Here is a 24,934-nt window from a genome sequence, read left to right on the forward strand (position 1 = left end):
ATCAGAACACTGCGGCCGGAAAGATAGTCTGCAGTACCGGCTGGGATGATCTGTGCAGAGAACGGCAGTTCCGTTACCCCGACCGGGTCATGGAACGGCCTGTCTCTTTACGTAGTGTGAAGAATCCTGTTTTCTTCTTTTAATTTGCCGTAATACCACAGGGTGAAATGAATTATTCATGGCAATGTAAAGAATATATATGCATATAGGTAAATGTACTCCATGAACCTTGTTACTGTTGGGATAACTTAACTCAAGTTGGGATAACTTGAAGGCTAAAAAAACACATCAGCACACCATGGTGCAGCTTTTTTTCTAACTAAATTTTCTGTGGTCCCCATGCATATACATCTACTTTTTCTTCTTCATTTATTATTTTCAGTGGGGGATATGGTGATTATGGGCTAACAATTCATTAATTTTAAGCCATCGTTTGTTACTGTTTTTTGGTGCCAAATCAATTAATGAGGCACACATCTTATATAAAACCCGTAAAAAAAATGACTGCTTAATAAATCTGTCTGTTGTGGCAGTTTTAAAGGACACATCCATGACACACCCACAACATGCCCACTTGGCGGGTTTTCTGACACAAATGACTAGCTTGTCTGGTTTGTTGACAAATTGTGTCACACATCTTTAGTAAATTTATCAGTCTCAAACAAAACACTTTAGTAAATCAGTTCCAATGTGTTTATTTATTTATATTTTTAGTGTGGATTTTCATTTTTATTATTACATTTCCACTTTATTTTCCTGTCTCACCTAGGGGACTTCACTTCACATCTGGTTGATAGAGGAAAGTATGATAGACTTCTCTAGCTAATACACTGGAGGCCTCAGAAAGGCTTTCAGTTGTCATAGCTACCATTGGGACTGAAATCGCGCTGCATTGCTTCTGTTCTACCTATGGATGCTACACTCGCACTGACCACAGCATCTATAGGGTTAACTGCCAGGATAAAAGCATGGCTTGGGTCCTGACAGTTGTGTCGAATGCCACAGATGGCATGGGATATAATTTTTTGTGCTGTGTCATCCATGTCATACATTGGAAGGTATGTGTTTTACCTTCCTCCTCAGTGCAAGTCCTGCACTGTTAGTTAGCGTAATCTTTGGCTAGGAGCACTGTTCCACCCTCACAGCATCATCCACCCACTTCATTGAGCATAATCTAGCCCACCTGCTCTAAGTTGTGGTCTAACCTGCTTATAGTTCTCCTTTAATAAAAGCACTCCCCTTTGTTCAGGTGGTCAGTACCATGGTACTATGCTCAATCCTGTCGGTTCTCCCTGGTGAGACATTGCGGCTGTGGGACCCCTGTGAGCCGGACTCTGACCAGCCGCATTTCACTTCTGTGGACAGATCGGAAGTCGCAGCTCTGTATGTTTCTGTATGGGACTCTGAACCAGCATCCCATGAAGAAACAGACAGAACAGTTACTTCCATGGGACTCATAGCTGGATCAAAATATCTCATTGGCATCCCAAAGGGCAAAGAATGTTATGTCAGGGAGAAAGACCAGGGGTGGCTATTACACATGCCGACAGCGAGCGAGTAAGAGCCACTGGGAGCTGCGTGGGGGCTGCCCATGTGAATGTCGGATCGTCCGGGCAGCCAGTGTAAGAAAACGATGACCTGTTGTCCATGTGAGTGCCGGATCATCCTGGCAGCCCATGTAAGATAGTGGTGGCTTATTGCCGCCGCTCCTATTACACAGAGAGACGGAAGCATATTACTGCTATCTAGATCGTTGGTCTTTCAACATGCTATTACAGTGCTATTACACAAGACAATTTTAGCTGGGGCCAGGGATGGGGGATGCCGGCTGATGGATGCGGCCGGGGATGGGCTGATGCGGCCGGGGATGGGGGATGCGGAATGCGGAGGCGGGGCTGCAGACAGCGGGGGGTTAAAGTACATATTCACAGCAGGATGTCGATCCCGCTGCGAGTATGTGCTATCATAGGGGTGAATGATACTGGATCCGCAGCTGATCGCGCTGCGAATGCGCAGAAGTGAGATCCGCTGCGGATCCGGTAGGTGTGAAGGCACCCTTAAATAGATTAGAAATTAAGTACAATGTGATATTTTATCAATGTATGAGTTGTCTATTTTCTAAAGGTGTAGTACGAGAGTTTAGGTTGGATGACTTCATAAGTTAGCTCAAAGGGGTTTTGCGAATGATGAACTATCCACAGGATAGCTTATCAGTCACTGACCAGTGGGGTGAATGGGGCCTGAAGCAGTTTGTCTCTGTTCATTGTGTAAAAGTGTCGACCTTTAACTGCAGCTCAGCTCCTGTTTCAGTGAATAGGAGGTGAGCTGCAGTTACAGGTCACCACCTTTGTACAGTAAATGGAGGGAAACTCTGTTTATTGTTTAGTGCAGGAACTGAACAGCTTACCTCAAAAAACTATTTATTTTGTTGAGTATTGAGTACCTATTTTTATTGTTGAGTATCATACAATACAGTTTTTATTGTCCCTTGTAAATCCCATCTAAAAGAAAAAAAAATCTGAGAATTAAGGTCAATACCATTAGCTAATGCTAAAGTGTTTACTGATGGTATTACTACTAAGTTTCTGCTGATGGTAGGCAGAGAGAAAACTGAAATGGACAATTGCTGAGGAGCACAGAACATGACAAGATTGGTAATCCATGTAAAATGAATCCGGCATTTGGGATATCACTGATTATTTACAGTGATCAGCAAGGTCATTTTATATATTATTCATGGAGTGGGTTAGAATAGCTGCTTTAAACGTCAGTAAACAATTTACTATAGGTAAAAGTGTAAGTAAATGTAAATGGTAACATTCATAGTGAAAGGTAAAAATCATTGTTTGCTGTTCTGTTGTTTAGCATTACTTATTAATACAAGTTAGAAAACAAAAACTAGGGTTAATCACTGAACATTAGTTAGATTTAGCAGTCTCATTCCAGAAAATCTGAAGACTGCATTGAACCACATGCAATGTTAGCTTTTTATGCTTTTCAACAAATTTATAGCAACATTAAGAAACTTAAAATATGGTGTATATAAAAAGCAGACATTTCATACATTATCCATTTTTCTTATGCTTATCCTTGGTGCACATATTGCTTTAAAATGAAGCTACAATGTTTACAATCCCTGAATATGCAGCTGTACATAGGTGTAACAGATAATAGAGCAGCCATAAGTGTTGTGTGTAATCCTTCTTTTGGAGAGTTCTCTCCCTGCTGCTTCCTATACTTTTTTTATTTCTCTTCATTCAGTGTGTAGGAACCTACTGGTCTAATGTACAGTATGAGCTGTGATATTGTATCAGCCTCGATAGAAGGATGGGGAGTAGGCCTTTAAGGTGTCTCTGGCTTGTAGTTCTCAAGTTGTTCATGGTCCGTGTTTCACTAGTCACTATGGCTGAATGGCTTCCATGAGAACTTCTTACTCTTTGCCTTACGCTTGGTGTCACTTTTAGTTTCTCAAGGGCACATCCTGTGCAAGTGTTATGGCCAGTGATTCCTCAAGTTGCCTTTAATGGTCATTTGCAATGAAGGGGCAGTTTTTGTAGCTGATCTTCTTTACTCTACCCCTTCTTGGTTCTCTGGAGATGACAAGGGTAAGACATATACCACTCTTTCCTGATGCTCTTATGACCAGGGAGTTGACAAGGGTTGATTCTAGGTGTTCTGTTCCTTGAGGTGAAACCTAAAATGGCAACCCACCAGTGCCCACACTTCTTCATCATCTCCCCCCCATTCTATTGAAAATTATTAGTAAATAAGGCATGTGTTCAGAAAATCTGCAGCTTATAATAATAAGTGCATACACACAATCCAGCTTCACCATAATTTGCGCTGTTCAATCACTGCCTTCCATCCATGGTGAGGACAAGACAGAAAAACTTTCAAAGTTTACAATTCCATAAGTGTGTAAATAAAATCTGCTGCTTGAGCAATGAACTCATTTTGCCTCATGGCAGAAACTGCCCTGCAGGGAGCAAGTACAATGTTTAGAGAAAAGAAAAAAATTTCACCATCACCACAATTCTTTACTGTAAGAGCAGTGAGACTGGAACTTTCTGCCATATTAGTTTGTGGTGGCTGACTCCTTTCTAAAGGTAGGGTGTTGGAATAGAGAAGGAATTCCCCCTGGTATTGGGAAAATGGCATCTGCCTTATGAGGGTTCTTTGCCTTCCTGTGGATCAGTGCAGTAGGTTTACAGGTTGAATTTAATGCACTGCTATCTTTTTTTTTTTAACCTGTAACAAAGAAAAATATTTACATTTACTTCTTTACTAATAGATAATTTGCTGGGGTACTTTATTATATAATTTGATTGTATTTTTCTATACATGTGTGTTTTAAAGCCCTAGTGTGAGGTCCATAACACCCTATGTAACAGGAGTGTATTATAATACCTTCTGTGATAGAATAGGGATATTTGATTATTGGCATTTTTTTTCACACGAAATAAAAATAACACAGAAACATCTACATCTGTTTACTTCAAAAAGGAAGCATTTTTTTTTTTATATAAGAGTAAGGCACGGTACATCATTCATTCTACTCCTCATTACATATGGCTATTCCAGCCATCAGAACATCTTTTGTGCCAACTCTAAAGATGCCACCATTCTAATGCACCTATCCATCAGCTTTCTGCAAATTGTAGGTACATGCCTGCAGGGTTCCATATTTATACTTCTGTAATGGACTCTTAGATAGACTCATCTATCAAATAATGTGTGAAGTGGTCACAGAAAGGGAATTGCATTCAATTTCTGTCAGTATTACTAGAATCAAAGCGAAGAAGTCTACTGTACATGAAAAAAGCCATTAACTCATAGTAGTCAATGTGATATTATATGGTATGCTTATAGCTGTACTAGAAAAATCTTTTATGTATTATGTATTTCTGTATTTTTATGTATAGTAATATGATATATAGTAGGAAAAATAATTTTAATTAGTTTTGATAATGATGAACAAAATAGTTTCAGATTAAAAACTAGACTATACTAGAAAATTCCTCTAAGGGTGCCTTCACACCTACCGTATCGCAGTAGAAAATACGCTGCGGATCCGCAGCGGATTTAACTAAATGAATGAACACAGCATTAAATCCGCACTTACTAATCTGCTGCGGATCCGCAGCGGATTTGAAAGTGCGTATTTAATGCTGTGTTCATTCATTTAGTTTAATCTGCTGCGGATCCGCAGCGGATTTTCTACTGCGATACGGTAGGTGTGAAGGCACCCTAAGGGTAGTTTCACACGTACCAGAATCAGCTGATCAGTAGCTGTCCCGCCCGTCTGGATGGATAAAATATTCACTGGTCGGTTAAGGGGGACAAGGCTTACATATTGGCAGCAGTATGAAGATTCCGCTGTGAGTATGTAAACCCATACAAACTGACAGTACCAGGAATCACTGCCGATTTCGCTGTGGAATTCCCAGTGTGAAACCCACTGTGATTCTAGTACATGTGTATTTATCTACATGTTAAATGTGACACAGTATCAATTGATTTCTATGAAGTGTTATGCTTGAACATCAGAATGCAGCTAATCCACTGCCAACTAAACTCTGAATAATAGAAAGGGCAGGGATTTTAATCAATATATTTAAATCTCTAGCATGTGGTCCAGTATGCTACTCATCATTAGTAATAATGCATACTATTTTTAAACACCAAACTTTTGCATTATATTATCCTGATATCATGATTTAGGGTGCGTACAGGATCTGCAGCAGATTTGATGGTGCAGATTTGATGCTGTGTTCAGTTATTTAGATGAAATCTGCTGCGGATCCGCTGCGGTTATGCAACAGAAAATCTGCTGCAGATCTGGTACGTGTGAACATACCCTAAACCTGCATCTTTACATATCTACATCTATTTCTACTATTTTTTTCTACTATATTATCTACTTATTGTTTTCTTTAAATGAGTTTGTAAGCTTTGTAGTTAATTGTTCTTTTTATGTCTTATCAGAACAAGATGTTGAGTTGGCACCATGCAGTCTGTTTGGGATGCGTTATCCTGCTAGTTCAAGGAAGGGCAGCAAAGGAAGAGTTTGGAAATAAATCCTTTCCACCATATATACGACTGCGGCACAAGGTGAGACATGCACTTCTCTATGTATAATTATATGTATATGTTTGTTTGTTTGTTTGGTCTGTTCAGTTACAAGATTTGTGATATCAGCATAAGAATTCTGAATATCAGTGAAAGCCCAAGATTTATATCAGGTCATCAGACCTGTCATCATTCGAGGGCTTACACCCATAATATAAAAGCTCAAAATATGATGGTGTGAATATAGCCTTACACTGATACATTGTAGCTAGCAGGAAAGGATATAGAGATGAGCGAATACAATTTGTTCGAGATGGTATTCGATCGAATATTGCAGTATTCGAAGGATTCGAATTCAATCGAGTAGTGTGACAAATACGCAGGAAACATTCAAAAGCCCTCCCATCGCAGTTGGCACTTTTTTAAATCCAATTACCATGCAGGGAGGCCTTGAGGGACCCTGGGAGTACACACGCAACCCGAAAACGGCTGAACCACATGACCTCGAATATTTAATAATTGATTTCTGCCTCTCGACCGCAGATGCGCTTTCAACCTAGTAAGGGAGAGATCTTGGAGCAGGGAGAGATAGGCTTTAGTAGCGTTTTGGTTAGGCAGGCTTACTACAGAACCCAAAAGTCCTTTTCAGTGCTAAGAAATAGATGATATAACATAATAGAATAGAATGATATAATAGAAATAGATGATATAACAGCAGCAGTTGTATTCATTCCAGTACCCTGTGTGTACAACTGACTTATAGTGTCCCTGGTTTAGCCCACTATTGTGCCATTTGCCCAGTAAAAGGCAAGTCATACCTATTGTGCCAGTTGCCCAGTAAATGGCATGTGATACCTATTGTTCTAGTAGCCCAGTAAAAGGCAAGTGTAGCTCATGTTCCAGTAGTCTAGTAAAAGGCACGCCATACATACTGTTCCAGTAACGTTCGTACAGCATATTGCGTGATACGTGCGAATAACATGACGCTCTACGGACGCACATTGGAATCATGTATTTAACGATGTGCAAGAAATACGAAGGAAATGTGTGAACATTGCCCTAAACATTTGTAAAGCGTTCGCAAATATTTTTCATTCGCAACTGCGGAGAGTGGCATTATACTGCAATTTTGGGGTGTTGGGTGCACCCAGGTATGCTCCCCCTGATGTCACAGTGTCATTCCGCAGGTGTTGGCATCATTTAGGGAGGTTTCATGGGGGACTTGGGGACCTCCAAGTGGTCGAATTTGGATTTCCAAGTGCCGAGAATTTTTTTCCCGTAGACTATAATGGGATTGAATATTCGTTCGAATAGTCAAATCTCGGTTTCTGTTCGATTAGAATTCTCAAAATTCGAATTTTTCACTACTCGCTCATCTCTACATATAAAGTATAGGATGTTTATATAGCCTGTGCTTCTGATGTACTCAGCCAACAGACTGGTAAATTTGTAGTAAACTGGTAAGCAGGGTTCATGAATTGTGGGTAGGGTGCCACATAGTCAAGAACCATGTGGTAAAAGCACAGGAGGTTCACCATGAACTACAACAGTATTGCTGACACTGTTTCAGGATGCATTTGCACATAGGCTGTATGACAGAACATAAACTGTGCCTCTTAAATAAAAGTGGAGAGTCCATAGATTTTATTTAAATTGAGATTTGCCCACTATCCAGGGTGTATAAACCTACTTAGATTGCTTTCTGCAAGATCATCTCTCCTTCTTTTGCCTGGTCACCGTCTACTTTCAAATCTTGTAAAAAAAAAATCTATCCTATCTATCTATCTATCTATCTATCTATCTATCTATCTATCTACAAAACGAAAGTTCCAAGCACTCCAGCATAGGTGAAAAAAGTAGTGGTTTATTGCAAAGTGCAAAAAAAAAAAAAAGGATGCAACGTTTCGATTCCCTCTCAGAATCGTTCTCAAGCATCATCATGCTTGAGAACGATTCTGAGAGGGAATCGAAACGTTGCATCCTTGTATTTTTTTTGCACTTTGCAATAAACCACTACTTTTTTCACCTATGCTGGAGTGCTTGGAACTTTCGTTTTGTATTTGGGGATCCCTCTAGCCAAGGGACTTACATCCTGCAGCACCCGCTACATCCACTAAGAAGTGCGGCTCCTACTTCTCCTTTATCTATCTATCTATTTTATGTTGCTACACACATATTTCTTATGTTCTGGAAATATAATAAAACATTTATTTATATGTCAATCTACAAGGACATCTATACGTTTCCTAAAACAAGCTATTTTAGATAAACCTAACAAAGAAATAGGGTGCTTCACCTGATTCTCTCTAGACCATCAATAGTTAAGGCAGGGCTTTAAATAAAGAGGATTATGCCAGTCTTGTTCAGTCTCCATTACAGCCACAACAGTGGTGGGTTCTGCTTTATCAAATTTCCTCTCGGATAGAATGAAAGCGGCAAAGCTTTCTTCCTTTCACAAATCTATTCTCTACATGGGGGCAAGAAGAGGGGAAAACAAATGAAAGCCTCCGGGGAAACATCTTTTTTTCTGAATTATCTCAACCTTTTGGATTATACTGTGAAACAGAACAAGTTCGAGGAGGAGGAGGATGTCACATTTTTTCTTCTTCTTTACCTTATAGTGTCTTTTTAAGTAGTGCCAAAGGCAAGCTTCTCTACATTTCTGTGTATTTTGTATATTGAAAAAGATATCTAAGTATAATGACTGCCGTTTTTTTTTTCTTAAAATGAACCATAGCATTTCCGAAAGCACTGTAAACTATAATACATCAGTACTTTATATAAAACTCCAAGGAACCTTTACAATAAAAGAATATTTTTGTCTAACACACAAGGAAATATTTTCCAAAGAGATAAATGGGTCAACATTCTATAAAGTGCTTAATTGTATTCATTTTGACGCCATCCAATATGTGAAAAATAGCCCTAAAGGAAAGAAAAATCGGAATTGGAATTTATGTTCTTTAAGTCGGGCTAGATAGCATGCTGTGCCATAAAATAGTTGCTTGATTACTCAGCATGATTTTTATTTTTTCTTGTGTGTTGTTTGGGAGCTTTAAAAAGCTTTAATATATAATGGTGGTATGTCAGATAACAACATATCTATCAGTAGCTCAGCATACCATATGGCATTCTGTACAAATATCACAACACATTCTGACATAATGCATCAAAGCTAGGAAAGCCTTCTACAGCTCTGCAGTGACAAAGCTAAGAGAAATGATAAGAACATGACAGGAAACATGATCTGCACAGCATATTTAAATGTCTCTTCTAGAGATGTTGTCGCTGATGTGTATCATTATGAGCGTTCTAGAATACTAAGAAACACTTACAGTTAATAATCTCTTGATACTGTATTATGGCCTGTAACAATCATTATATGATTGAATGGGTAGCACATGTATTTTATGTTATGTGGGCACAACAAAGTCATTTAAAGATATAGGATCCTAACTGGACGCTCTAACAGCAGTCTTAGCCAATGAGACTAGGTTATAGGAATCAGAGGTTGTGCAGTTAATATGTGTCAGTAGGTATGTGTTATTTTTCTACTGTAGTCTTAATGTATGGCTCATTGGAAGCCATAACAACTGGTAAATAAGTCAGCACCACAGTTCTGCTTCAACAGTTACTAACTTTTCCACACTAACTTTTTTGCATAAATCAATTATAAATATAAAATTAAAATCTTTTAAATATAGTTTATTAGAAAATGCTTCTTTCATAACTTTTCAGCCCCCCTACCCCCAAATGGATCATTCTGTACAGATCTATTTTTACTGCTAAAAGTCCATCTTTACAAAGCAGAGGGACTGTTAGCTCACTAGGAGATCAGTTTACGTGCTGCCTATAGAAGTCTATAGAGGGATGAAAGGGGAGAAGGAGTTAGGTACAGGGTGACACAGAGGCAGTCAGAGGCATATAGTGAACCTATTAAAAAGTCTAGTAAGTTTTACTTCCCACCAAGCACTTTATTCACAGCTTACATTCACCTGTACTGTTCTGCAATGTCCTCCTTTCTGCTGCGGCTTCTAAAGAATTATGAGGGAATTTGGGGGCATTAACAACTGTCTCTTAAATTTAACTCTTCTACATTAACTATGGGACAACATCTCTTGGTATCATGACTGCCACTCCACAGAGTAGAGAAAGCTTAATTAAATTGACATTTGGTGTGACCTTCCTTTATCTTCAAAACAGCATTAGTTCCTCTAGATATGGTACATTTGCACACAGCTCTGAAGGAGCTCAGTAGGGGGGTTGTCCTAAACTTCCCGGAGAACAAATATCAGATCTTCTGTGGATGTAGGTTACATGTAAATTACATGGCTCCTCGTGTAATCCCAGACAGACTTGATGATGTTGAGATCAGGGCTTTGTGGGGGCCATATCACCACTTTCAGGACACTGAAGATAGTTCTTATTAAGTCATGAGTAAATTAATATGTGTACAAGTAATGTTTATTTTATTACAGATGTGATACTTTGAGGGTTTGTTCACATTACTTACAAAGAGACCAAAATACAGCTATAATTTTGAGTTAAAATACTTCCATATGTTCAATGTAACAATATTTTGTAATTATTTTTATTGTTCATACTCATTTTTTTCCACCGTTCCCCAACCGTTTTTACTACTAAATTCAATAGACCTTTAAAAAAGATCCACACTTAAAAGGGTCTGAACTAGAACAATGTACCTACAGCCGTTATTGTAATGAAATGATGGACATCATTTGGTACTCAAAGTAATGGACATCATTGTGAGGAAAATCGAAAATTTACAGTAACCATTAATCCTATGTTCACATATACTATTTCTGTCAGTTTTTTTGGTGAGTCTTTTTTCAACCAAAACCAGAAGTAAATTGAAAACACAGAAATTGTTCCAGTAATTACATTATAATTTTGCCCCTTTAGTTCCACTCTTATTTTGGTTTAAAAAAAGACTGATGGGCATACTATGTGTGAAAATAGCCTAACTCAATTTGTTCAAAAACAATGGAAATTGTTGATTATAAAAGCTGTTTCAATCTATTGGTTTGTCATTATTTATCACTATGTACCTTCAAAAGTCTTTAAAGTGAAGCAATCACCACAAATTTGGTAAACAATTACGCAAACTTGCTTCCTAAACATAAACATGTAGCCAACGTCCTTGCCCGGTATAACCCACAATCTTACTCAATCACACTACATATAAATGCGGGCCAACTAGTAATCTGGGCAATGTCTATGGGCCAAGTAGTTACCAGTCTCAGCGCTGTATAAGCAATGTTACCAAGAGGCAGGCCTTTCATTACGTTAGACGTGCACAGTACAGTGGCGTCCTATCTGTGCTGTACTGCTCTGTGCTAAGTCACTTTAACTCCTTAAGGACCTGGCCTGAAATAGCGTTAAGGACCGAAGCAAATTTTATGAAAACGAACTGTGTCACTTTATTCATTAATAACTTGGGAGTGTTTTCACCTATCTGGCTGATTCTGAGACTGTTTTCTCGAGACATATTGTACTTTACATTTCTGGTAAATTGGAGTTGATACTTATAACAAATCATTTTGAAAAAAAATAAAATAAATAACGTGAAAAATGTAGAAAAATTGCATTTTCCCAACTTTGAAACTTTTCTGCTTATGCAGAAAATGGTTATGCCACATAAATTATATATTAAATAGAATTAGCAACATGTCTTCTTTATGTTTGCAGCATTTATTAAATTATCTTTCATTTCTTTTAGACAATAGAAAGCTTAAAACATTAGCAGCAATTTTCCAAATTTTCAGTAAAATTTCAAAATCAGATATTTTTAGGGACCTGCTCAGGTTTAAAGTGTATTTGAGGGTACTGTATGTTAGAAATCCCCACAAAGCACGCCATTTCAGAAACTGCACCCCTCAAACTCTGTAAAAGCACATCCAAAAAGTTTTTTAACCTTTTAGGGGAGTCACAAAAATAAAAGCTAAGTGTGTAAGAAATTAGAAAATTTTTCTGTGCAGAGATTTTATTGAATCCAATATCTATCACAATTTTAAACTTATTACCAGAGAAATGCACCCCAATATTGATTGCCCCATTTCTGCAGTTTAAAGAAATACCCCATATGTGGCCCTATTGCGTTGTTTGACGCAACCACAAGCCTAAGATACAAATGAGCGCCTAGTGAATTTCAACCCCTCAGTTATATTTGGTCCTTTTTGACTGTACCACTTCAAGTTGGCAGAGGCTCTGGGGTGCCAAAACATAAAAAAAAAAACCTTTAGAAAACTGCACCCCTCAAGGAATGTAACAAGATGTGCAGTGAGCATTTAGACCCCACATGTGTTTCACAGATTTTCAGAACAATGTGGCATGAAAAAGGAAAAAATTTATTTTTTACACTAAAACGTTGTTCTAGCCTTTAATTTTTCATTTTTACAAGGGGATAAAAGAAAAAAAAAACACCAAACGTGTAGCGCAGTTTCTCCTGGGTACAGAAATACCCCACATGTGGACATAAAGTGCCAAGGGGGTGCAGGACGAGCCTCCAAAGGGAAGGAGCACCAATTGGCCTTTGGAAGCTGAATTTCACTGGAATGGATTTCAAGGACCGTGTCGCATTTACAAAGCCCTTGTGCTGCCAAAACACTGGAAACCCCCACAAGTGACCACATTCTGGAAACTACATCCATCAAGGAATCTAATAAGGGGTGCAGTGAGCAAATGGACCCCACTGGTGACGGGCACAAATGTGGAACAATGCGACATGAAATGGAAAATTTTCATTTTTTCACTTTCACGGCACAAATGTGCCCGTCGTCAAGGGGACCATATCCTCACTGCATCTCTTGTTAAATTCCTTGAGGGGTGTAGTTTGCAGAATGGGGTCAATTGTGGGGGGCTTTCACTGTCTTGGCAGAACGAGGGCTCTGTAAATGTGACATGGCGTTCATCATCCATTCTGACCAAATCCAGCCTCCAAAATCAAAATGGGGCTCCTTTCCTTCGGAGGCTTGCCCTGCGCTCACATGGCGCTTTATGTGGGGTATTTACGGACTCAGGGGAAATTGCTCTACACATTTAGTGTGTTTTTTTCTCTTTCAACCCCTTGTGAAAATGAAAAATTCAAGGCTAAACCAACATTATGGTGTAAAACATGTAATATTTTATTTTCACGCCACATTGTTCCACATTTGTGCCCCTCAACAGTGGGGTCCATATGCTCACTACACCCCTTATTACATTCCCTGAGGGGTTTAGTTTCCATAATGGGGTCACTTGTGGGTGGGTTTCAACTGTCTTGGCAACACAGAGGCCTTTTAAATGCAACAAGGCCCTCGAAATCCATTCCAGCCAAATCCAGCCTCCAAAAGCCAAATGGCACTCCTTCTTTTAGAGGCTTACCCTGCCCCCATTTGACACTTTATGTCCACATGTGTGGTATTTTCGTACACAGGGGAAATTGCTCTACATATTTTGTGTTTTTTTAATCTTTTAACCCATTGTGAACATGAAAAAGTCAAGACAAGATCAATGATTTAGTGTAAAAAAAAAAAATACACTAAATGTTGGTATAGCCTTGATTTATTTTCTATTTCCCCAAGGGGTTAAAAAAAAAAATAAACTCAAAACGTGTAGGGTAATTTCCCCTGAGTACGAAAATACCCCACATGTGGACATAATGTGCCATATTGGCACAGGGCAAGCCACCAAAGGGACAGAGCACCATTCAGAGGCTGGAATGGAGGTTGGAAGCCATACTGCAATTACAAAGCTCCTGTGCTACCAGAACAGTAGAAACCCCCAACAAGTAACCCCATTCTGGAAACATCACCACATAAGGAATCTAACAAGGGGTGTAATGAGCATATGGACCCCACTATGACGGGCACATATGTAGAACATGTCCCGTGAAAATAAAAAATACAATTCTTTCATGTGCACGTCACCAGGGGGCCATATCCCCGCCGTACCCCTTTTATATTCCTTTTCAGGTGTAGTTTCCAGAATGGGGTCACTTGGGGGTTTCTACTGTCCTGGCAGCACAGAGGCTTTGTAATTTATCATGGCAAGCCTCTAATGGGTATGGGGGCCATACCTATTTAGTTGGGGAAAAGGGTATTAGGCCAATTATTAGTTTATGAGGTTGAAAAGGACAGGAGTCCATCAAATTCAACCTGTGTTGATCCAGAGGAAGGCAAAAAACCCTTGTGAGGCAGACAACAGTAGCCTCATCACTGGGAAAAAATTCCTTCCCGACTCCAAAATGGCAATCAGAATAATCCCTGGATCAACGTGACCCCTGAAATAGGAGTAAAGGAAAGAATTTAGAAAATGTAGAACTACAATGATGTGTGATACGCCTTGAAGTGATCCTTTATGCAGAGGCCAGGGTGATCAGGACAGGCGTCACACTGGAAAATTGTTTCCTTCCTGATCCCCCTATTACAGCACACTCTGCACTTCTTCTGGGGTTTCCTGTTTTCCAGTGTCAGGGACATCACATGGAAAATGTTGTCCCTGTACAATTCGGGGTCCTTCATATCCAGAAGCGCTGGGTCCTCTCCATGGCTGCTAAATATTAGGGCTTTTTTACTGCTTCTGATATTTTCGGATCATGACGCAAACTAAAGTAGCTCAGGCAGCGAGGGACTGGAAAAAGGCGTGCTGGTATAAAAGTTATCCCCGCACAGGTGGTAACCTTTATCCAGCAATGGGAAGATCAGTTCATAAAACAACCTTCCCACTAACTCTGAGGATGGGGGGGCATCTGGGGGCTGCATTCAGGTGTCCCTTCTTTCATACACTGTAGGGGTATGTGCACACTGCAGAATGGCGAAAGATAACCCTTTGTGCATTCTGCAGCTTGCACTCACCGGCGGAGTGATGCGGGCACGCGTCTCCGCCCGTGTCATAGACTCCATTCTACGCACGGGCGGATTCAGGCCTCTGTCCAAAGAATGAACGTGTTAGAGTTGAATGGAGTCTATGACACTGGTGGAGACGCATGCCTGCATCAGTCCGCCGGGGGGTGCCAGCTGCGGAATGCACAAAGGGTTTTCCTTCACCATTCCGCAATGTGCACATACCCTAAATCTGTAAGTTTACCCTGATGTACTCTCACAGAATTTGTAGAATTTCACGCCATACCGTGATCTCTTATTGGGAAGGTACTGGTGGAAAAAACGTGTCTGGGGGGCAGCATACGCTACACTACCCCCAGACACGTCACTGGATGATGAGGATGAATGGAGGAAAAAAGGATCCCCCCATTCATCCTCACTGGCTGTTTCGGTGTCGGAGGCAATAATAGTGTATGCCTCCACCGCTGAAAACACCCTGTATGTAAATGTGTAATGTAGTATAGTGTAAAACTTTATTTCATGTAGTGTAGTGTAATGTAGTGTTTTCTCATGTTTTTTTTACAGTAAGAAAAAATATACCTACGTCAAGAAAGGAGTTACTGATAAATGCCACACTTATGTGCGGTACCTATCAGCAGACAGAAAAAAGGAGGAGTTGCTGATCAGTGGCGCACTTACGTGTGATTCTGATCAGCACTCAGCGGCGTTAGGGCGCATAAAAAGAAAAGAAGAAAAAAAAAACACTCTTTTTACCCCAAAGCAACTGATCAGTGTATAATATACACTGATCAGCCGCTAGGGGGCAGTAGAGTGAAGCTGCAGAAGATTGTCGACGGAAGAGCCCGAAGAGCAGAAGATAGCCGATGTTAGACGACGGGAGCCAAAGTTAGACGACGAAGAAGAGGACGTCGCGGGACCGCCAGATCTGTGCTCAGGACACCCGGATCAGGTGAGTATGGTGCACTACACACACACACACATGTTCTGCACCCCTCAGCTACCTAGCTGAGGGGTTGCAGAACCCGGGGACAAATTTTTTAAACTGTTTGATGGCAGTCATAGGTCGGCCGGTATTGGCCGGCCCATCATGGCGATCGTGGATGTGGCATCGGCACCATCTTTTGCTGGGTCGCTAATGGCAATTGGTGCTGTCTCAGACAACACCGATCGCCATTGCTTTCCGGGTCACCGGGTCACCGATGACCCGGAAAGCTGTTTTGAGCTGCTATCAGCTGATCTGAATGCTGGTCCGTGTAGTCTGAGACAGTGGGTGGGCACATTATCAGAACCAGGAAGTGAAGAGATGATGCCAGGATAGAAAAGACTCCACCGTGGCCTCAAAAAAGAGTGGATCACGGCGAAACTTGCCAGGGGGACTGGGTAAGCAGTAGCCACAATGCCAGCCTGTTTTTTTCCCATTAGTGTTGAACATCCTCTTTAACTACATTATTAAGTGTTATCAGTTTCTACAGTAGAAAATTAAGGCTATTTGGCACTTGATGACAGATAGAGACAATGGAATCTAGTAATGACACTATCTTATATAAAAATAATAATAATAGGATAGCTTGACAGTTATGTTAGTTAAAGGGGTTATACAGCGCTACAAAAACATGGCCACTTTTCCCCCTACTGTTGTGTCCTGTTCAGGTCTGGAAGTGGAACTGAGTTTCAAAACCCCACCCAAACTGGAGACAACATTAGGGGGAAAGTGGCCATGTTTCTGTAGCGCTGGATAACCCCTTTAATATAGATAATTTGTTCTGCTGAAGTATTTTGCAGTGTGAATACCAGCAACATTCTTCTGTCTGTAGATTGGTCACGTGAGTTGTGCATATGAGGACAGTTATGATGTGCCAGCAGTCACCATGGCAGCTCTTATACTACTTCTTTGTACAGAATGTTCCACTGTAATGAACCGCTTTTTCTAATCGCTGGGCTTACTAGTTAGTTCCTAAATAAGTTCAGCCAGCTGCCTAGCAATAGCACAGTTGCAAATGGTTACAATGCCTAGTTTTCTTATTGTGGGAAACACTCAAGAGAGAACAGCTAGTGGTGTATTAATACATATCACCATAATTTCTGCTTCTACATTTCTCAAGGAAGGTAACCTCTGGGTCTTCTGGTGCGTAAATTATTAGGAACCATTTTGGTCTTAATTTAGCAACTTGTTTTTGAAAAGAGCAAAAGGTTTTTATATCAATTATTGTTTTTATTATTACTACTTTTAACTAGATTTTCATGGGAGCTTCATGCCATGCGAACAGAGCACAAAAGAAGACCAAAAGATAAAGAACTTTAGCTTCTTTCAGGGATGTAAAAGAAATGGAAAGGAGCAAGAAATATTTATGTTATATGTGAGGCATTCTGCTGCATGCCTTAAGCTCTAACCTAGCAATAATCTTTAAATATAATATATTTATAGCAAATATTTTCACTTGTATAGTTCCTTAAATAGAGCGAATTGTGTGCACTTCATGTCGCTCTGTAGCTATCGTTGAAATTACTGTTCATTTATGGAACATTTGCACTGTAACCAAATATAATCTATTATGGAAGTAAGCAGCATAAAGAACAGCATTACTTTTTCTCACTGATTTCAAGCTACAGGTAACAATTACCATGTACTTTGAGCAGTAGTAGCTCTAGAGAGGGATATTACAGCCTGTGGTGACATTTGTATATGAAGTGCTTCATTAAAAACAGGATTCTGAGCTTTAATGGGTTAATGTGAAGCAAAAAAAAAATATATATATATATGACCATTATTATTATATGACCACTGATTTCAGAGGGACCTGACATTCACTGAATTACCATGATGAGTAGTCTGTGCTGATGAGAGGATCCTAAGAGGTCATAAATAGGGACGAACCCCAACTGTAAAGCATCATCAAGCATCAGATCTACTGAATACAGAAGACCGGAGCCCAGGACGATTAGTATAATTACCTCCCCCCCCCCAGTCTGGCCCCCGAGGGGTTAAATAGGAATGCATGGCATCCTCACTTAACTACTTGGGGCCAGACTGCTAGGTTTTGTCTCCAATATGAGTTTTAAAGTATGAGTAATTGATGTTGTTGTCTTCCTTTTTCTTGCTGTGAGATACATTTAATGGCTAAAGTAATTTTGATATTGGTGATATGTGCACTAAGGGGTAAATTCATTAATGGCTGCACCTACTGCCCTGAGCTGTGAAAAATAAGCTGTTGTATTTACCTTGGCCTTTGCTGCACTCACAAAGTGGGTGGGGAGTGGGTGTGGAATTTCATGAAGGGGCGTGGCTTCAATGTGTGCTCAATTTACAACAGTTTACGTCTACACAAGGTTCACCTACATCTGTTACATGTGTTACAGTTATTGACAAATGTGAATTCAAGGAATCCAGTGCAGCGAATACAAGATAAATTTTTATTTAAAGAGAACCTATCATCTAAATTTCACTGTCCCTAATATTAAAGTATATCTTTCCCTAAGTCTATCTATGAAGATACAGACTGCCTTTGCAGTCTGTATCTTATGCCTTACCTACTCTTTCGTATCTGTGTAAGCAAGGCCGGGAGCCGCCATCTTGATGACGTCATTTGCGTTCCACCGTTGGAACGCAAGTTGCGTCATCAAGATGGCGGCGCCTGGCCTTGCTTGCACAGAAACAGAGGATTAGGTAAAGTAGAAGATAAGATAGATGAAGTCTACTTATGAAGATACAGACTGCCTTTGCAGTCTGTATCTTATGCCTTACCTACTACTTCGTGCCGGTGCAGCAGGGCCGGCGCCGCCATCTTGATTACGTCTTTGCGTTCCACCGCTGGAACGCAAGTTACGCCATCAAGATGGCGGCGCCGTCCTAGCTGCACAGAACAGAGTAAGTAAAGTAGAAGATACAGACTGTAAATGAAGTCTATTTATGAAGATACAGACTGTCTTTACAGTCTGTATCTTCTACTTTACCTAATCCTCTGTTCTGTGCAGCAAGGCCGGCGCCGCCATCTTGATGACGTAACTTGCGTTCCAGCGGTGGAACGCAAAGACGTAATCAAGATGGCGGCGCCGGCCCTGCTGCACCGGCACAGAGTAGTAGGTAAGGCATAAGATACAGACTGCAAAGGCAGTCATGAAGATACAGACTGCCTTTACAGTCTTATACTTTACCTAATCCACGAACTGGAGAGAATGGAACCGCTGCACATCCCATCTATGGCTGACACTAATGCCGCTAGGCCTATATTAAAAATCAACACCAGAGTGTCTGTATATGAATTGATCAAGCCATATTGCCCCGTGTACCACCGCGCAGGTCCTCTGGTCCACACGGGTCCCTACGCTAACTCCACACCGTGTCGGTCAGCGACCGCCAACCCCGCAAAGCGTGCACGTGCAGGGAAGGGAGGCCATGGAACGGCCCTGCAACCCCAATGTCACAGGACCAGACCCAAAAAGCCCCACCAAAACCCAGCCAGCACCACCGGCGGGGAAGGCTGCCCCCAAACGACACAAGTATGGATATGGTATTACACTTACCATTGCTGCTCTCACAGAATGGGGAAGACATAGGATCCAGACATGTGAGCACAGGCATATCCTGCTAATTTTGGTCATGTGGGTCTTATAAAGGAGTGCTAGCTGTTCAGAGAGGGAGAATTGTAAAACACGAACTGGAGAGAATGGAACCGCTGCACATCCCATCTATGGCTGACACTAATGCCGCTAGGCCTATATTAAAAATCAACACCAGAGTGTCTGTATATGAATTGATCAAGCCATATTGCCCCGTGTACCACCGCGCAGGTCCTCTGGTCCACACGGGTCCCTACGCTAACTCCACACCGTGTCGGTCAGCGACCGCCAACCCCGCAAAGCGTGCACGTGCAGGGAAGGGAGGCCATGGAACGGCCCTGCAACCCCAATGTCACAGGACCAGACCCAAAAAGCCCCACCAAAACCCAGCCAGCACCACCGGCGGGGAAGGCTGCCCCCAAACGACACAAGTATGGATATGGTATTACACTTACCATTGCTGCTCTCACAGAATGGGGAAGACATAGGATCCAGACATGTGAGCACAGGCATATCCTGCTAATTTTGGTCATGTGGGTCTTATAAAGGAGTGCTAGCTGTTCAGAGAGGGAGAATTGTAAAACACGAACTGGAGAGAATGGAACCGCTGCACATCCCATCTATGGCTGACACTAATGCCGCTAGGCCTATATTAAAAATCAACACCAGAGTGTCTGTATATGAATTGATCAAGCCATATTGCCCCGTGTACCACCGCGCAGGTCCTCTGGTCCACACGGGTCCCTACGCTAACTCCACACCGTGTCGGTCAGCGACCGCCAACCCCGCAAAGCGTGCACGTGTAGGGACCCATGTGTATCAGATACCTGCACGCGGTACATGGGGCAGTGTGGCTTGATCAATTCACATACAGAATTCTGATGTTGTTAATGCAGCCGAGAGGTACAAGTATCAGCCATAGGTGTGAGGTGCAGCACTCTTTTTCTTCCCTGAACCGTATTTTGTTTCTCTCTTTTCTCCGTGTTTTGCACTCCTCCTGGTGAGACCCACATGACCGCAATTAGCAGGAGACACCTGAGTGCTCATGGTTTTAATCCCTCCTGTCTGTCCCATTCTATCTTTGATAGCTATGGTGAGTGCAATACCTTATCCAGACTTGTGCTGTTTGGGGGCAGCTTCCTCCGCCGGTGGTGCTGGCTGGGTTTTGGTGTGGCATTTTTGGGTCTGGTCCTGTGGCATGGGGGTTGCAGGGCCGTTCCATGGCCTCCCTTCCCTGACTGTGCACGCCTGCGGGGGTGGTGGTCGCTGACCGGCACAGTGTGGACTTAGTGTAGGGACCCATGTGTATCAGATACCTGCACGCGGTACATGGGGCAGTGTGGCTTGATCAATTCACATACAGAATTCTGATGTTGTTAATGCAGCCGAGAGGTACAAGTATCAGCCATAGGTGTGAGGTGCAGCACTCTTTTTCTTCCCTGAACCGTATTTTGTTTCTCTCTTTTCTCCGTGTTTTGCACTCCTCCTGGTGAGACCCACATGACCGCAATTAGCAGGAGACACCTGAGTGCTCATGGTTTTAATCCCTCCTGTCTGTCCCATTCTATCTTTGATAGCTATGGTGAGTGCAATACCTTATCCAGACTTGTGCTGTTTGGGGGCAGCTTCCTCCGCCGGTGGTGCTGGCTGGGTTTTGGTGTGGCATTTTTGGGTCTGGTCCTGTGGCATGGGGGTTGCAGGGCCGTTCCATGGCCTCCCTTCCCTGACTGTGCACGCCTGCGGGGGTGGTGGTCGCTGACCGGCACAGTGTGGACTTAGTGTAGGGACCCATGTGTATCAGATACCTGCACGCGGTACATGGGGCAGTGTGGCTTGATCAATTCACATACAGAATTCTGATGTTGTTAATGCAGCCGAGAGGTACAAGTATCAGCCATAGGTGTGAGGTGCAGCACTCTTTTTCTTCCCTGAACCGTATTTTGTTTCTCTCTTTTCTCCGTGTTTTGCACTCCTCCTGGTGAGACCCACATGACCGCAATTAGCAGGAGACACCTGAGTGCTCATGGTTTTAATCCCTCCTGTCTGTCCCATTCTATCTTTGATAGCTATGGTGAGTGCAATACCTTATCCAGACTTGTGCTGTTTGGGGGCAGCTTCCTCCGCCGGTGGTGCTGGCTGGGTTTTGGTGTGGCATTTTTGGGTCTGGTCCTGTGGCATGGGGGTTGCAGGGCCGTTCCATGGCCTCCCTTCCCTGACTGTGCACGCCTGCGGGGGTGGTGGTCGCTGACCGGCACAGTGTGGACTTAGTGTAGGGACCCATGTGTATCAGATACCTGCACGCGGTACATGGGGCAGTGTGGCTTGATCAATTCACATACAGAATTCTGATGTTGTTAATGCAGCCGAGAGGTACAAGTATCAGCCATAGGTGTGAGGTGCAGCACTCTTTTTCTTCCCTGAACCGTATTTTGTTTCTCTCTTTTCTCCGTGTTTTGCACTCCTCCTGGTGAGACCCACATGACCGCAATTAGCAGGAGACACCTGAGTGCTCATGGTTTTAATCCCTCCTGTCTGTCCCATTCTATCTTTGATAGCTATGGTGAGTGCAATACCTTATCCAGACTTGTGCTGTTTGGGGGCAGCTTCCTCCGCCGGTGGTGCTGGCTGGGTTTTGGTGTGGCATTTTTGGGTCTGGTCCTGTGGCATGGGGGTTGCAGGGCCGTTCCATGGCCTCCCTTCCCTGACTGTGCACGCCTGCGGGGGTGGTGGTCGCTGACCGGCACAGTGTGGACTTAGTGTAGGGACCCATGTGTATCAGATACCTGCACGCGGTACATGGGGCAGTGTGGCTTGATCAATTCACATACAGAATTCTGATGTTGTTAATGCAGCCGAGAGGTACAAGTATCAGCCATAGGTGTGAGGTGCAGCACTCTTTTTCTTCCCTGAACCGTACTTTACCTAATCCGCTTGTTTGGTGTAGCTAGGCCGGGGGGGGGCGCCATCTTGAAGACGTGACTTGCGTTCCAGCGGTGGAACGCAAGTGACGTCATCAAGATGGCGGGCTCCCACCGGCCTTGCTGTCGCTCTGCATGACGGGAGTTTCCTGTCTCGCGCCGGCTCTTTTGAAAAGAGCCGGTGCGAGGCAGGAAAGTAAAACAGAAATATTTAAAAAACGCAGCTTTAAAATTAATTAATTATATTTACAAATATTGTTAAAATTAGGATTTACATCTAATTTGGGAATAAAAAAAAATTCATTTTCGCCCGTGATTGGTTCTCTTTAACCCTTTGAGGACCAGGCCCAAAATGACCCAGTGGACCGCGCAAATTTTAATCTTAGTGTTTCCGTTTTTCCCTCCTCCCCTTCTAAGAGCTCTAGCACTTTCAGTTTTCTATCTACAAGGCCATGTAAGGGCTTATTTGTTACAGGAATAGTTGTACTGTGTAATGGCGTCATTCATTTTACCATAACATGTATGACGGAATCCCAAATATATTATTTATGAAGATATAAATTGGTGAAATCGCAAAAAAGAATGCAATATGGTAACGTTTGGGGGGTTCCTGTGTCTACATAATGCACTATATGGTAAAAGCGACATGATACAATTATTCTATAGGTCAGCCCGAACACAACCATATGCAGGTTTACACAGATTCTCTAATGTTATATATTTTTTTTAAATGAAATTTTTTTCACCTATGAGGCTGTATGGGGTGTCATTTTTCCGCCATGATCTCTAGTTTTTATTAATACCATATTTGTGAAGATCGGACGTTTTGATCACTTTTTATAAAAAAAAATTCTATATAATGTAACATAAAATCGGTAATCCGCGCACTTTTTTCCCTCTTTCCGTGTACGCCGTTTACCGTTCGCAATGACGCTTGTTATATTTTAATAGATCGGACAATTACGCACGCTACGGTATATTATATGTTTATTTGTTTATTTATTTTTATATGTTTTATTTATATAATGGGAAAGGGAGGTGATTTCAACTTTTATTAGGGGAGGGGTTTTGGGGTAGTGTGTTAGTGTTTTTAACTTTTTTTTTTTTACACATTTGAAGCCCTTTGGGGGACTTTTACATCCAGTACTTTGATTTCTACCCTGATGAATGCTATGCCATAGGCATAGCATTGATCAGTGTTATCGGCGATCTGCTCATTGAGCCTGCCTGTGCAGGCTCAGAGCAGCAGATCGCCGATCGGACCGCACGGAGGCAGGTGAGAGACCTCCGGCAGTCCGTTTTACCGATCGGGACCCCCGCAGTCACACTGCGGGGGTCCCGATCGGTAAGTGACAGGGGACTCCCCCTGTCACTTTCACTTTACACGTTTAAGGAGTTAATGACACGCGGCAGCGCGATCGCTGCAGCGTGTCATTACCGGGGAGGTCCCGGCTGCTCACTGCAGCCGGCCCCCACCTCCTATGAAGCGCGCTCCGCTCTGGAGCACGCTTCATAGCAGGAGAAACACCCAGGGCGTACAGTTACGCCCTAGGTCGTCTGGGGACAGACTTCCATGGCGTAACTATACGCCCTGGGTCGTCTAGGGGTTAAGGGTGGCGTATGAAATGCTCCTCCAGATAGCAACCGCAGACTTTCTTTTCTTGTACAGCAAAGAGTGAAATTTAACTAAATAAAAAGGCTAAAAACGTAGTGATGTTTTTAAAAGACTGTAACCGTAAGAAAAGGTAGAAGTAATTGTAAAAGGCTGAGAGTCATCTGCCCTCTGCTTTGTAATGTGTCATACATAGTAATCACCCAGCTGATGTTGTGTTTCAGCGCAAAGGATTTTACTAACACTTTGAACTTCTCCGTAAATGAACCCGTAAAGTCTTGAAAGCAAAGATTTTAAATATTTTTATCTTTTGCCATTACCACTAAATTTATTAATGCTTTACGTGTTGCTTTTTATCCTCTGGGGAAAGAGTAATCTGAGATTTTATGTGTGACATTTTTCAATGTAAATATTTTAACATTACATGTCTACTTTGAAATCATTATTAATGAAATGAAAATGCCTTAATGTTTCCATTTCGGCTATATTAGTATACTACTCTACTACTTATTTGCTGATTTTTTTTTCTAATGGTTCACCTTCATTTAAATGGCTTTGGCAATTTCCTTGTAAAAAGCAATGAAAGTGACAGAGTAGTATATATCACAAATACTGCAAATGCTACCGTAAATATCTATTTAAAAGGAAGGATCCACAGCCCCTATGCAAAATAAACTACTAGAGATGAACAAAACGCGTAATGCATTATTGACCTGAAAGGATGGTGTAGAAATAAGGCCTAGTATAAATCTACCACCCCAAGAGTCACATTACCCTGGATCTACTACTGCTTGTTGTGTTGCTTTAATTTGATGAAAACACATTTTTCTTTTTTCCAATTACAAATAGACATTTGAACAAAATTCTCAGATGGTGATGCTTACAGCAGGGTATAACGGAAACGATAGTGAATGGTGAATGTTGAAAAAAAAAAA

At 41.8% G+C, this 24,934-nt stretch overlaps 1 protein-coding gene across 1 annotated transcript in view; it reads left to right on the forward strand.

Moving 5' to 3' along the window:
• Window positions 1-24,934, forward strand: part of FSTL5 (follistatin like 5) — a 538,172-nt gene that overhangs the window by 51,334 nt on the left and 461,904 nt on the right. The window contains exon 2 of the mRNA XM_069976180.1: window positions 5,986-6,111. Within this exon, the coding sequence (XP_069832281.1) occupies window positions 5,992-6,111 (120 nt within the window). The 5' untranslated portion in view covers window positions 5,986-5,991. The remainder of the gene's footprint in view (window positions 1-5,985; window positions 6,112-24,934) is intronic.

Source organism: Dendropsophus ebraccatus, chromosome 7 (assembly GCF_027789765.1).
Source record: "Dendropsophus ebraccatus isolate aDenEbr1 chromosome 7, aDenEbr1.pat, whole genome shotgun sequence".
NCBI lineage: Eukaryota > Metazoa > Chordata > Amphibia > Anura > Hylidae > Dendropsophus > Dendropsophus ebraccatus.